The sequence below is a fragment of the Geotrypetes seraphini genome, chromosome 2 (genome assembly GCF_902459505.1).
Source record: "Geotrypetes seraphini chromosome 2, aGeoSer1.1, whole genome shotgun sequence".
Lineage (NCBI taxonomy): Eukaryota > Metazoa > Chordata > Amphibia > Gymnophiona > Dermophiidae > Geotrypetes > Geotrypetes seraphini.
In genome coordinates this window covers 436,172,628-436,186,421 of record NC_047085.1, presented here as the reverse complement: position 1 = coordinate 436,186,421, position 13,794 = coordinate 436,172,628, and the positions used below count along the sequence as shown (strand labels likewise).

Here is a 13,794-nt window from a genome sequence, read left to right as displayed (position 1 = left end):
AAAAATCAATGCTCAAGAAAAAGATGTATTGATTTTTCTAGCTTATATTATCTTCTTAAAGATACACGATATTGGCAACCTGGGGTCCAGGACTTGATTTTAGTTATGGATCATATTTATTGTATAAAGAAACAAATGCTTTTATCACATTTTGCATGCACTAAAAGAAGAAATATTTAATTTTAGCATTAATGGAGAACCAGAATGATTAAACAGATCAATTTAAATTGATTTCTCAAAATAAAGGTATTCCTTTCAACTTCCCAAACTCTATTCTAAGTATTTCAGAGAAAATTCATGACTATTCTGGCCCTGTGGCTTATCTTTATAATACTTTACAGAGTCAACAAATGCATATACTACTGATAAGAGATAAAGAAGTTTTTCATTCTCAAATGTTTCTTTGCTTGCACTCTATAGTGCAAATAATGCGCTTACCCTGGTGAGAGGCTTCCTCTGGGTGAACTTCCCTGAACTGCAAGGTTCCGGCTATTGTCTCCAAGATCTTGATCTGTTGTGTAAATATTTCATATTAGATAAATAGATTCTCAACAGAGAACAGTTTAAATATAGTACTGCCAATATTTTATGCACAATACACAAAAGCCTACATTTTCATCAATGCAGTCAGTGTGAAAGTAAAAACTTAATATGCTACTGGTTTAAAATTACTGGACTGTATATAAGGTGTTACCCTCTAAATATGTCTGTGTATTCAATAAGGCATGGATTATGTTAAATTTTTCAGTTTTAAATTTTAGAGCACAGAAGACAGGTTTGTGTCTGTTATGTTCTACTCTTAAGACACTTAATTTCTCTAGTAAACATAATGAATCACAGCTGTGGATAGCATCTGTATGCATCTCACATCAAATCCTGATGCTTTGTATTCTTTAACTCTCTGCAGCCTAGTGTTTCTCATAAAATATATTATTCACTAAATTTATTGCATATGTCTAAAATTATTATTTCAGGAAAACCACAGGTAGTATACAAGTTATATTTTAATTTGGATTTATTATTTTAGGTCAAATGTTGCAAGAATCATTCACTGCTTACCCTGATTGGTAGAATAGAATGTTGCTACTCTTTCGGTTTATGGCCAGGTACTAGTGACCTAGATTGGCCACCGAGAGAATGGGCTACTGGGCACGAAGGACCATTGGTCTGACCCAGTAAGGCTATTCTTTTGTTCTTAAGAGGAGAAGTTCCTAACATGTTATAATGGTAAAATAGTATGCTATTTTCCCTTAACCTGCTTTTGTTCAGTGTTCCAAAACTGGTTTAGAAATCTAAGGTGAAAATAAAATTTTGAGCAAAAACAGATTAATGCACATGCAAATGTATGCAAACCGAATCATAAGAACATAAGAATTGCCGCTGCTGGGTCTGACCAGTGGTCCATTGTGCCCAGCAGTCCGCTCCTGCGGCAGCCCTTAGGTCAAAGACCAGTGCCCTAACTGAGTCTAGCCTTACCTGCGTACGTTCTGGTTCAGCAGGAACTTGTCTAACTTTGTCTTGAATCCCTGGAAGGTGTTTTCCCCTATAACAGCCTCTGGAAGAGTGTTCCAGATTTCTACCATTCTCTGGGTGAAGAAGAACTTCCTTATGTTTGTACGGAATCTATCCCCTTTTAACTTTAGAGAGTGCCCTCTCGTTCTCATTATCTTCAATGTTTCGATCATGTCCCCTCTCAGTCTCCTCTTTTCAAGTGAGAAGAGGCCCAGTTTCTCTAATCTCTCACTGTACGGCAACTCCTCCAGCCCCTTAACCATTTTAGTCGCTCTTCTCTGGACCCTTTCGAGTAGTACTATGTCCTTCTTCATGTACAGCGACCAGTGCGGGATTCCAGGTGGGAGCGTACCATGGCCCGGTACAGCGGCATGATAACCTTCTACGATCTTTTTGTGATCCCCTTCTTAATCATTCCTAGCATTCTGTTTGCCCTTTTCACCACCGCTGCGCATTGCACGGACGGCTGCATTGACTTGTCGACCAGTACTCCCAAGTCTCTTTTCTGGGGGTTTCTCTGAGTACTGCACCAGACATCCCGTATTTGTGTATAAGATTTTTGTTACCGACATGCATCACCTTACACTTATCCATGTTAAACCTCATTTGCCATGTCGCAGCCCATTTCTCGAGCGTGTTTATATCATGTTGCAGGTCTTCACAATCCTCCTGTGTCTTCACTACTCTGAATAACTTTGTATTGTCTGCAAATTTAATCACCTTGTTCATCGTACCAATTTCCAAATCATTTATAAATATGTTGAAGACCACGGGTCCAAGCACCGAACCCTGCGGCACTTCATTTGTGATGCTTTTCCAATCCGAGTACTGTCCATTCACCCCCACTCTGTTTCCTATCCGCCAACCAGTGTTTTAATCCATGTGAGTATTTCATTCTCGATTCCATGACTCGCAATTTTTCGAAGTAGTCATTCATATGGGACCTTGTCAAACGACTTCTGAAAATTCAGATATATAATGTCAACCGGGTCACCTTTGTCTATCTGACTGTTTATTCCCTCGAAGAAGTGCAGTAAGTTCGTCAAGCAAGATCTTCCTTTGCTGAAGCTGTGCTGGCTGGTCCTCATCAGATCGTGTCCGTCAAGGTGATCAATGATGTGGTCCTTTCCTGGTACTAAGGTCAGTTTGCATTTGACCTTACAAACTGTGTTATACATGGAAAGATAATGCTAGTGTTGAGCTTGCGTCATCTTTCCTTCTTAGGAGCAACAGGCAGCTAATGTGGTCTGATGTTCCTTAAGAGCGTCCTAAAGGCATTGGTTATAGATTTCAGGCATCCTATCATCCTATTCTGTACATCCTTCTGACAAGCCTCTTCTGAATATTCCCACCTCCCAATTTCTCCCAGCAACTAACAGGGGTTTGCGTACCTGTTGGCTAATGGGTTGATATGAACAGTCCCTATTCACTCCAATCCTGTTGGTGCTGGGAGTCAAAATGGCCCCCAAATCCCTCTTATTTGGAAACAATTCTTAGGAGTACCTCAAGCTAGTAATTCATATTATAAATTGAGCTGTGGAAAATTGCACATTTTACTGCACCTTAGTGACTATTCCTCTTAGTTTGTGCCACCCTCTTAGTTACCATATTTCCCTGAAAATAAAACCTACCCCCAAAATAAGCCCTAGAATGATTTTCGGGGAGGACTTAATATAAGCCCTACCCCCAAAAATAAGCCCTAGTCACTGGCAGCAGCAGCAGAGCTTCCCCCTCCCCCTGCTGACCCATCTCTCCCTCTCATCCGAACTGCGAGATAGAAATAAATACCTTATAACAAACCGGAGGCGTTGGCAATAATCTAGACAGGCTGCTTCATGGCCTGGGCCGTTCCTCTGCCGCATTGTTGATGATGTCATCAGTGATGGGGCAGAGGAATGGCTCAGTCCGCGAAGCGGCCTGTCTAGATAGCTGCCAATGCTTCCGGTTTGTTATAAGGTATTTATTTCTGTCTCGCAGGTGATCGGCCAGCCCAGTCGGATCAGAAATTTGGTGTAGTGAATTGGGTCGCTGTTCAATTTGCATGCGTTTCACCTCACTTGCATGCACGGATTCGAAGCAGATCGCAGGAGAGGTAAGTGAATCAGGCCGAATGGAAATTTGATAGTAAAGGGGTCGTAAACTGATCGGTACACGATCGGTTTGCTTTGTGAATCTAGCCCTTTGTATTACTCCTATCAAGGGGATGCTGCTTTTTAACATATTCATCAATGATCTACATATAGGAATAACTAATGAGATAATTAAATTTGCGGATGATACAAAGTTGTTAAATCACAAGATGACTGTGAAAAATTGCAAAAGGACCTTGTGAGACTGAATGTCAAAATGGCGGATGATGTTTAATGTGAACAAGTGCAAAGTGATGCATATGGGAAAGAGGACCCCAAACTATAGCTATGTGATGTTAGGAGTCACCGCCCAGGAAAAGGATCTAGGTGCCATCGTTGAGGATACATTGAAACGCTCAGCGTGCAGCGGAGACTAAGAAAACAAATAAAATGTTAGGAATTATCAGGAAAGGAATGGAAAACAAAGATAAAAATGTTATCATGCCTTTGTATCACTCTATATTGTGGCCACACCTCAAATACTGTGTGCAGTTCTGGTTGCTGCATCTCAAAAAAGATATAGCAGAATTAGAAAAGGTACACAGAAGGGTGATGAAAATGATAAAAGAGATGGGACGACTTCCCTATGAGGACAGGCTAAAGGGCTAAGGCTCTTCAGCCTGGAGAAGAGTCAGCTCAGGGGAGATATGATAGAGGACTATAAAACATGAGTAGATGTGAATCCCTTGTTTACTCTTTCTAAAACTACTAGGACTAGGGGGCATGCGATAAAACTACTAGATTTAAAACAAACTGGAGAACATATTTCTCCACTCAATGGGTAATTAAACTCTGGAATTTGTTGCCAGAGAATGTAATGAAAACGGTTAGCTTAGCATGGTTTAAAAAAGGTTTAAATAATTTCCTATAAGAGAAGTCCATAAGCCATTATTAAGATGGCTTAGGGAAATCCTCTACTTATTTCTAAGATAAGTAGCATAAAATCTGTTTTACTCCTTGAGATTTGCTAGGTACTTGTGACTAGAGTTGGCCACTGTTGGAAACAGGATACTGGGCTTGATGAACCTTCGGTCTGTTATGCCCTATTATTGAAAAATTTTGTGGGTGACTTCCTTGTCCAAGAATCACTTGTAGGAAAGCAGAAATTGATTTAGTTTGTCCTTTAGAATGTTGTCTCTGCCTGCCAAATATGTGTTCCTGAAGGATACTCTGGGAGAAATGCCCCAATTCCACATTCTAACAGCTCCCACCATAGCGCATTCCTCTCTGTTTGTTTATATAATACATGGTTATCTGATTGTCTGAATTAGGATGACTTCATTGAGTAACCAAGCTCTGAAAGCCTTTGCAATATTCTGTATAGCCCTGAGCTCTAGGAAGTTTATCTGGTAAAATTGTTCCTGACCAGACCAAAAAGCTCAAGTGCAAAACCCATCTAGAGTATCTCCTCCTAACCCAGTTTGGGCACATTTGTCAAGAGTACTGCTTGATTTTGTGGAATTTGAAAGGATATTCCCTGAGCCTGATTGGATTGCATTCTCCACCCAGACAGGGAATCCAGTAAAGGAACAGTGACAGATAAGTCTTGAAGGTTATTAATGGCCTGAGTTCACTGTGTGGTAAGGTCTATTAGGCCTGCCTCAAATGAAGATATACCATGGGCGTTAACATGCAGTGCAGATGCCACATGACCTAACATCTTTAACTATCTGTCAAGCTGATACTTCTTGACTTCTTTGAGTTTTTTCTACCGTAGTTACTAAGGTGGTGTGGAAGAAAAGATGATGCTTGAATTGTGTCTAGCAGGGTTCCTATGAATTAAAATTTCTGTTTAAGGCAGATCCAGAAGGTTAAGTGCAATGATCTTTCTTTTCCTTCTCATAATGTGTACTCCATCAGATATTCAATCAAAATAGGAATATTTGTACACTTCCAGTTTCCATGGATACACTTGATGACCGCTAGGCATTTTGTAAATATGTCAGAAGCTGATGAAAAGCCAACGGACAATATCCAATACTGGTAGTGGAGCTTCCTTGTGAGTTGAATGTATCTGAATATTGGTAAAAGCCTCCTTTAAGTCAAGAGAACATACTGGTTCCTGTTCTATAGCAGTAATATTAAGAAGCCTAGGGAAATCATCTCAAGCTTTTGTTTAATGAGGTATTTCCTTGGAGTCTTTACGTCTAGTATGAGATGGAAACCTTACATTGTCTTTTTTTCTCCATTATTTATTTATATTTTTCAATAACATATCAAGTATCCACTTATACAGAAAGATAAAGTTAAGCAAAAAATAAAATAAGAACATAAAAATTGCCGCTGCTGGGTCAAACCAGTGGTGCCCAGCAGTTCCATCGTGCCCAGCAGTCCGCACACACAGCAGCCCTTAGGTCAAAGACCAGTGCCCTAACTGAGATTAGCCTTACCTGTGTACATTCCGGTTCAGCAGGAACTTATCTAGATTTGTTCTGAATCCCTGGAGGGTGTTTTCCCCTATAATAGCCTGCGGAAGAGCGTTCCAGTTTTCTACCAATCTCTGGGTGAAGAACTTCCTTACGTTTGTACGGAATCTATCCCCTTTTAGCTTTAGAGCAGCGGTCTCAAACACGCGGGCCGCATGCAGCCCCCCAGGGACTATTTTGCGGCCCGCGATCTGTCCTCGCCTAAAGCAGGGGTCCCCAATCTGCTTCCCTTCCCACTGCCCTCGCCCAAGCCACCGCAATCGGGGAACAGGCCAGCACCCGAGGTCTTAGCTCTCCCTGCATATCTTCCCCAGCTCAGAGCCGACCAATTCTTGTCATCCGACTCAATTCTAACGTCGGGGAGGAAGTTCCAGGCCAGCTAATCGCTGCCTGGCTGGCCCGGAAATTCCTCCCCGACATTAGAATTGATGTCGGGTGGCGTGAATTGGTCGGCCCAGCGCTGTGGAAGATAAGCAGGGAGAGTTAAGACCTCGGCGCTGGCCTGTTCCCCGATTGCGGCGGTGGCAGCCTGTTCCCCGATTGCGGCGGTGGTGGTCTGTTCCCCAATGGTGGTGGGGGAGGGTAGGAAGAAGTAAAGAAAGAAAGAGGGGACAGGGAGACAGAAAGAAAGAAGGGAAATGGGACACAGACAGAAAGGGGCATGGAGAGAGAAAGACAGAAAGAAAGGGCGGGCATGGAGAAAGAAAAAAAGGGGGCACGGAGAGAGAGAGAGAAAGACAGACATATAGAAAGAATGGGGGCATGGATAGAGAGAGAAAGAAAGAAGGGGGCAGGGTGAAAGAAATAAAAAGTTGGGGGAGGGAAGGAGACAGATGCCAGACCAGGGGAAAGGAAGGAAGGAGGGAGGGAGAGAAAGGAAAGAAAGAGATGTCAGACCATGGAAATAGGGACAGAAGAAGAGAGAGATAGAAGGGAAGGTAAGACATGAAACGTAGATTTTGAAAAGAAAGCAGAAAAATTGAATATTAAGTTAATGCCAAAGATGGATGCAAGGCAGAAAGTGAAGATGGAGAGAAAACCAGTCAAAGGACAAGAAGACTCTGGAAACATAGTTAAATGCACAGAAAAATAAAGTCACCAGACAACAAAGGTAGGGAAAATGATTTTATTTTCAATATAGTGATTAAAATGTGTCAGTTTTGAGAAAGGAAAGATATTAAACTTTAAATGTGAGGGCTGCAGAAAAAATAGGGTACTTGGAAGGCCGCAGAAAAAATAGTTAATGACAATTTTGTATAAGGTAAAACTCTTTATAGTTTATAAATCTTTCCTTTAATTGTTAAAGGAAAGACTTATAAACTATAAAGAGTTTTATCTTATGCAAAGTTGTCATTTCTTTAATAAGACATTAACTATTTTTTCTGCGGCCCTCCAAGTACCTACAAATCCAAAATGTGGCCCCACTAAGGGTTTGAGTTTGAGACCACTGCTTTAGAGAGTGCCCTCTCATTCTCTCTACCTTGGTAAACAACCTGTCTTTATCTACTAAGTCTATTCCCTTCATTATCTTGAATGTTTTGATCATGTCCCCTCTCAGTCTCCTCTTTTCAAGTGAGAAGAGGCCCAGTTTCTCTAATCTTTCGCTGTACGGCAACTCCTTCAGCCCCTTAACAATTTTAGTTGCTCTTCTCTGGACTCTTTCAAGTAGTACTGTGTTCTTCTTCATGTACGGTGCCTAGTGCTGGATGCAGTATTCCAGGTGAGGGCGTACCATGGCCCGGTACAGCAGCATGATAACCTACTCTGATCTGTTCGTGATACTCTTCTTAATCATTCCTAGCATTGTAGTCGCCCTTTTCACCGCTGTCACGCATTGCGTAGACGGCTTCATCGACTTGTCGACCAGTACTCCTAAGTCTCTTTCCTGGGGGGTCTCTCTAAGTACCGCATCAGACATCCTGTATTCGTGTATAACATTTTTGTTATCGACACGCATCACCTTACACTTATCCACGTTGAACCTTATTTGCTATGTCGCGGCCCATTTCTCGAGTGTGTTTATGTCACGTTACAGGTCTTCGTAATCCTCCTGCGTCTTCACTACTCTGAATAACTTATTGTTGTCTGCAAATTTAATCACCTCACTAGTCGTACCAATTTCCAGATCATTTATAAATATGTTGAAGAGCACGGGTCTTAGCACCGAATCCTGCGGCACTCCACTTGTGACGCTTTCCCAGTCCAAGTATCGTCCATTTACCCCCACTCTCTGTTTCCTATCCGCCAGCCAGTTTTTAATCCATGTGTGTGTTTCATCCTTGATTCTATGGTTTGCAATTTTTCGAAGTAGTCGTTCATACGGAACCTTATCAAAAGCCTTCTGAAAATCCAGATATACAATGTCGACTGGGTCACCCTTGTCTATCTGCCTGTTTACTCCTTCGAAGAAGTGCAGCAAGTTTGTCAAGCAAGATCTTCTTTTGCTGAAGCCATGCTGGCTGGTCCTCATCAGATTGAGTCCGTCAAGGTGATCAATGATGCGGTCCTTTATCAGCGCCTCTCCCATCTTTCCCGGTACCAAGGTCAGACTCACCGGTCTTTAGTTTCCTGGATCTCCCCTCGAACCTTTCTAGTCTTCCGGAATCCTTCTTGATTTTATCGACAGATTGGCTATTAGTTGAAGCAGTTCAGATATAGCCCCTATCAGTTCCTTGATTTCCCTTGGATGTATGCCATCTGGTCCTGGGGATTTATCATTTTTAAGCCTATCAATCTGCCTGCATACCTCTTCTAGACTGACTGTCAACCCTATCAGTTTCCAGTCTTCATTTTCTGCGTATAGCCTGTCGGCTTCCGGTATGTTGTGTATATCCTCTTTGGTAAATACAGATGCAAAAAATGTGTTCAGTTTGTCAGCGATGGCTTTGTCCTCCTTTAGCACTCCCTTTATTCCATGGTCATCCAACGGCCCCACCACTTCCTTCGCGGATCTTTTCCCCTTAATATATCGAAAGAAAGGCTTGACATTTTTCGCCTCCTTGGCTATTTTTTCCTCGTAGTCTCTTTTGGCCCCTCTTACCGCTTTATGGCACCTGCTTTGAAGTTGTTTGTGCTTTTTCCAGTTTTCGTCCGTTGGTCTTTTTCCTCTTGGATCCCTTCTTGATACACGGTATATATAGATTTTGTGCCTCTTGTGACTGTGTCCTTAAAAAGGGACCATGCTTGCTCTAGCGTTCTTACAGTGCATATCCTCTTCTTAATATTCTTCCCCACCATGAGTCTCATCCCTTTGTAATTCCCTTTTCGGAAGTTCTATGCCATGGCCATCGTTTTGGATCGATGTTTTTTCCCTGTATCTAGGTTGAAGCAGATCATATCGTGATCACTGGTTCCCAGCGTCCCTTCTACTTCTACACCTTGCGCCGGTCCTCATAGTCCATTTAGAATTAAGTCCAGAATTGCATTTTTTCTCGTATTTTCTTTGACAAGTTGTTCCAGGAAGCAATCGCCTACAGCTTCCAGGAACTTGGTCTCCCAATCGCAGCCAGAGGTGCCTAGGTTCCAGTCTATCCCCGAATAATTGAAGTCACCCATGATACAAATTATCATCAATAAAAAGAAAATTATAGCTTAACTTCAACTCAAGTCCTCAATATGGGATCCAAGGTGTAGAATTAGCGAGCAATATTAATATACAACTCAAAAGTACAATGAAGAAAAGAATCAAATAGCTGAGAAGATATCAAATAAATCAAACAGCACTCATGTTTTCCCATCCTCCAGGCGAGCCACTGACAGGAAATAAAGAAAGACAGAGAGACATATATTCTAGCACCCGTTAATGTAATGGGCTAAAATACTAGTTTGTTTAGAAACTTTTAGTTCCTGGTGAATATTCAGTATAGAATTTTTTGAATCCTGTATTTCAACCTTCAAATTCTTAATATCAGTCTCTTGGACATTAAATTTATCTTCCAGCTGTATACGCTGGGGCTTTATTGACTTAGCTAGATCTGTCAAAAGATCCCAAATAGCATCAAGAGTTACCTCTCGGGGTTTCTCAAACTTATAGAAAACTGTTTTTAAATTTAATGCTCTCACCAACCGGCATCCTCTCCTGGCAGTGACTCTCCTGTTTAGGATTTGCCCCCAAAGCTGTTAAATCCTCATTATCTACAGGACTCTCCTGAAATTGCAGAGAGTCCAGCACCATGCTCCCTTCCATGTTCTTCTTGGCCTCCAGTGAGAAGTGCGCACTGCCTTCCGGGAGCTCCTCCACCCGCAGGGAGCTGATAATCTGAGGAGGAGGGGGAGGTGCTCTGGCGTAGGGGCTCAAAGTTGTCTCTAGACCCAGGGAGACCGCCTCCATCTTGCCTCTATGAAGCGTCTCCTGCGGGTGTGCTGACGCCCCCGAGATATCCTGCATTTGACGCAGGAGCTCCTCAATGTTGCCTTAATTAGTCAGGCCAGACCACCGCGAGGGTCCAACGGTATTACGGCCTCTCTTTTTTGGCATATTTTCAGGTAAAGTTCTATTCAAGAGTGGAATCAAGTGTTATTGAGCGAGCGCACTGCGGCATGCTGCTCAGCTAGCTGGTTCATCTGCCATCTTGGCTCATGCTTTTCTATATCGGAAACCTTACATTTTCTTCATAAGAAGGAACTACTTGGAATAAAATTCTTGCCCTCTTTCCCCTGGTGTAATGGGATTTATTTACCACATTAGCTTCTAAAAGGGGAGAGTGTTCCTTTGTATTTCTTGATATTGACTTTGATGCTCAAGGGAGGGGTGGGGGTGAAATTTGGAAGCAGAACCAACAGCTGAACAGACTATTTCTGAGAACCAAGCAATCTGAAGTTACAAGAGGCCATCAGTTTGCAAAAAGTTCAAGCCACCCTCCTGCCAGTAGATCATACAAAATAGACACGGGATTGGAGCTGGATGCATAGCTAATAGGGGTTTTTGAAACCTCCACAGTTTGGTACAAAAGTGAGATCCTTGTCTATTCTGGAAGAAATGAGAGGGTGGAGGATATCTATGTATACGAGTAGTATTTGAGGGTAGTAGGATCTCCACTGCCCACTGCTGCAATACCTCTTAAAAAAGAGGGTTTTAAGGGTGACAATATGTGGCCTGATAAGAGTAGCAGCCTCTTTCTTAATAGGAAGGAGTTTATGAAATATAAGTTTATATCCTCTTGGGGGAAAGACCTGGGAACTGTGATCACTCAGTGAGAGGAAAAGGGTATTTCATAAGATTAAAAAGTTTTTAATTTGTTTACTGATAAATGAAAATGCTTATAAAGTAGTTACCAGGTGGTGCTATACACTGCTTAAGCTTAGATCCGCGGGAGCGGACCGCTGGGCAAGATGGACCTCTGGTCTGACCCAGTGGAGGCAACTTCTTATGTTCTTATGTTATTATCTATGTTGTCTAATTTAGATACTGATATATTTGGATAATATTACGAAGAAAAGGGATGTTACCAGTGGTGTGCCTCAAGGTTCTGTTCTTGGGCCTGTTCTTTTTAACATTTTTATAAACAATATTGCTGAAGAGTTGTCAGGTAAGATTTGCCTCTTTGCGGATGATACCAAAATCTGCAATAGAGTAGACACCCTGGATGGTGTGAATAACATGAAGAAAGACCTGGCGAAGCTTGAAAATGGAGTGGATCCCGCTGAAAAAGACCCCTCCGAGGCCTATAGCAGCTGAAAAGCCTGAACTGTCTCAGCTGCTAAAGCAAGCAAGCAAGCCGGCAGCAGCAGTAAGGGAATCTCCAGCAACATCGGCGGTAAGGGAAACCTTATTTCCCTGACCGTTGGCAGCTGAAGAAATCCCTGCACGGCCAGGTCCTACGGTACTGACACTGGCTCTCCAGAGCTGCATTGACGTTCCACACCTAAACGTAGACCACATAATTGCAGGCCCAGTTCTCCATTGAAGCCCCGCTCCTGTTCATTGAGGCATCGTTATTCTTCCTCCTCATCTCGACATTCCAAATCCAGTAAGCATCGTTCCTCCTCAGGAGCTTCCAAAAGGAAACATTGCTCTCTTTCAAGGTCTTCCAAACGTAAAAGACTGTTACGTCAAGCATCGTCCTCGTTGTTGGATCAACACCGGGCTCGACTAAGCATCTGTCTTATCAACACACTCCTTCACCAAAGCCCTTCTATGACTCTGACTTACAGTCTGATTCAGCTGAAGACTTACCTGAGTCTACAACGGAGGCTTATGATACTACCTCAGAAAAGTCTCCACCAAGGGCTAAATCTCCTACTGAGAGACTTTCTTTTATCAAATTTATTCGCCAGTTGGGCAAAGAGCTATCAGTCAAGCTAGAAGCTGATTCTGCCTACAGTGCTGAATACTTGGAGGCTTTAGATTATGATGAGCCTCCTAAATAACTTCTCAGACTACCTTTGTATGGTTTACTCAAAGAGACTCTTAAGAAGAACTGGGAAACGTCCCTAACCATTACATTGACTCGCAGAAAATTATATTCTCTATATAAAATAATTTATCCACTGGGTTTTGACAAACCACAGCTTCAGCACCAGTCCCTAGTGGTAGAGTCAACTTTGAAAAATCTACTCCATCGAAAGTCTATGCCTCAGTGCCACCAGGACGTGGAGGGCATACTATGGACAAATTTGGGCATTGCCTGTACCAAAATTAAATACTAGCAAATAGAGTTCTAAATTTTAATTTCTATATTTCCTGCACCTTGTTAAGAAATTGCCTTCTTTTGATAGATACATTCATCCACAACATTTGCAGGAATTTCAGCATATCTCTCATACCTAGCTAGAAGATATATGGCAAGATCTGCTTACGATGCATTTGAATTATCTTCCAGAGCATCATCTATGTCAGTAGCAATGAGACATCTTGCATGGCTACGAGTCTCAGATATGGACATCAATCTTCAGGACAGATGAGCAAACATTCCCTGTTTAGGAGATGAGCTGTTTGGTGACTGTTAAAAATGCCACACAAGGGGAGGAGACAAGATGGCGTCTGGAGCAGGACGCTAAGAGGAGCACTCCCATCTCTAAGGTTTAATTTTTCGTTAAAAATCTTTTTTGGAAACTTATCTCCATGCCGAAGAGAAGGGGGAAACAGAGGGGTGTCCCTCCACCTACCTCTGGATCCTCGACGCCGAGACAGACTGTAATCACTGACTTTACAGTCCAACCTTCCATGTCGGGCGTTTCTGCTATTGCTGTGAGCCGGGAAGCTCACAGCCTGGACAGCGAGATGTTTCTCTCGCTGAGCCCGCGAGGACCGCACACCCCTCCCAAACCTGGGGAAACGTCGGCGGAGCAGAGCATGCAGGAGGGCTCCCCCGGTGCAAGGAGAGAGGCATGTTCGTTTGCTGCGATTAACCCGGAAGTGGTTACAACTACACTGACCTCAGTGTCGGAGGTGCAGCGTTCAGGGAGTGAGGAGCCTCTGGCAGCGAACGGTGGTGAGGTTGTAGGAGCCCAGAGTCTTTCTCTTGGGGCAGAAACTACAGAAAATCTGGCTGCTATCACCTCCCTCAAGCCGTTGGTGAGACCACAGGCAGTAACACTGGATTCCATCTGGACTGCAATAGAGAATCTACACCTGGTATGCACAAACTTTGTTTCTATTACCTTGAATTCTACCACTAGGATAAGTTCTTTAGAGACTTCTATTCAACAACATCAAGTGGATCTTAAAAATTTAGAAAAAGTAACAACCGAGACTAAGAATTTGCTTACTAAACAAATGTCAGACA

The 13,794-nt window shown here is 42.6% G+C and overlaps 1 protein-coding gene across 3 annotated transcripts in view; it reads right to left on the bottom strand.

Annotated features, from left to right (window-relative positions):
- The window catches only part of MLLT10 (MLLT10 histone lysine methyltransferase DOT1L cofactor), a 692,838-nt gene that overhangs the window by 83,319 nt on the left and 595,725 nt on the right, over positions 1–13,794 (bottom strand). For all 3 annotated transcript variants that reach the window (XR_004538143.1, XR_004538144.1, XM_033931325.1), the window contains one exon: positions 439–511. Coding sequence is in view for 1 of the 3 variants with exons in the window: in XM_033931325.1 (XP_033787216.1) it covers positions 439–511 (73 nt within the window). In the remaining 2 variants the exon portion in view is untranslated. The remainder of the gene's footprint in view (positions 1–438; positions 512–13,794) is intronic.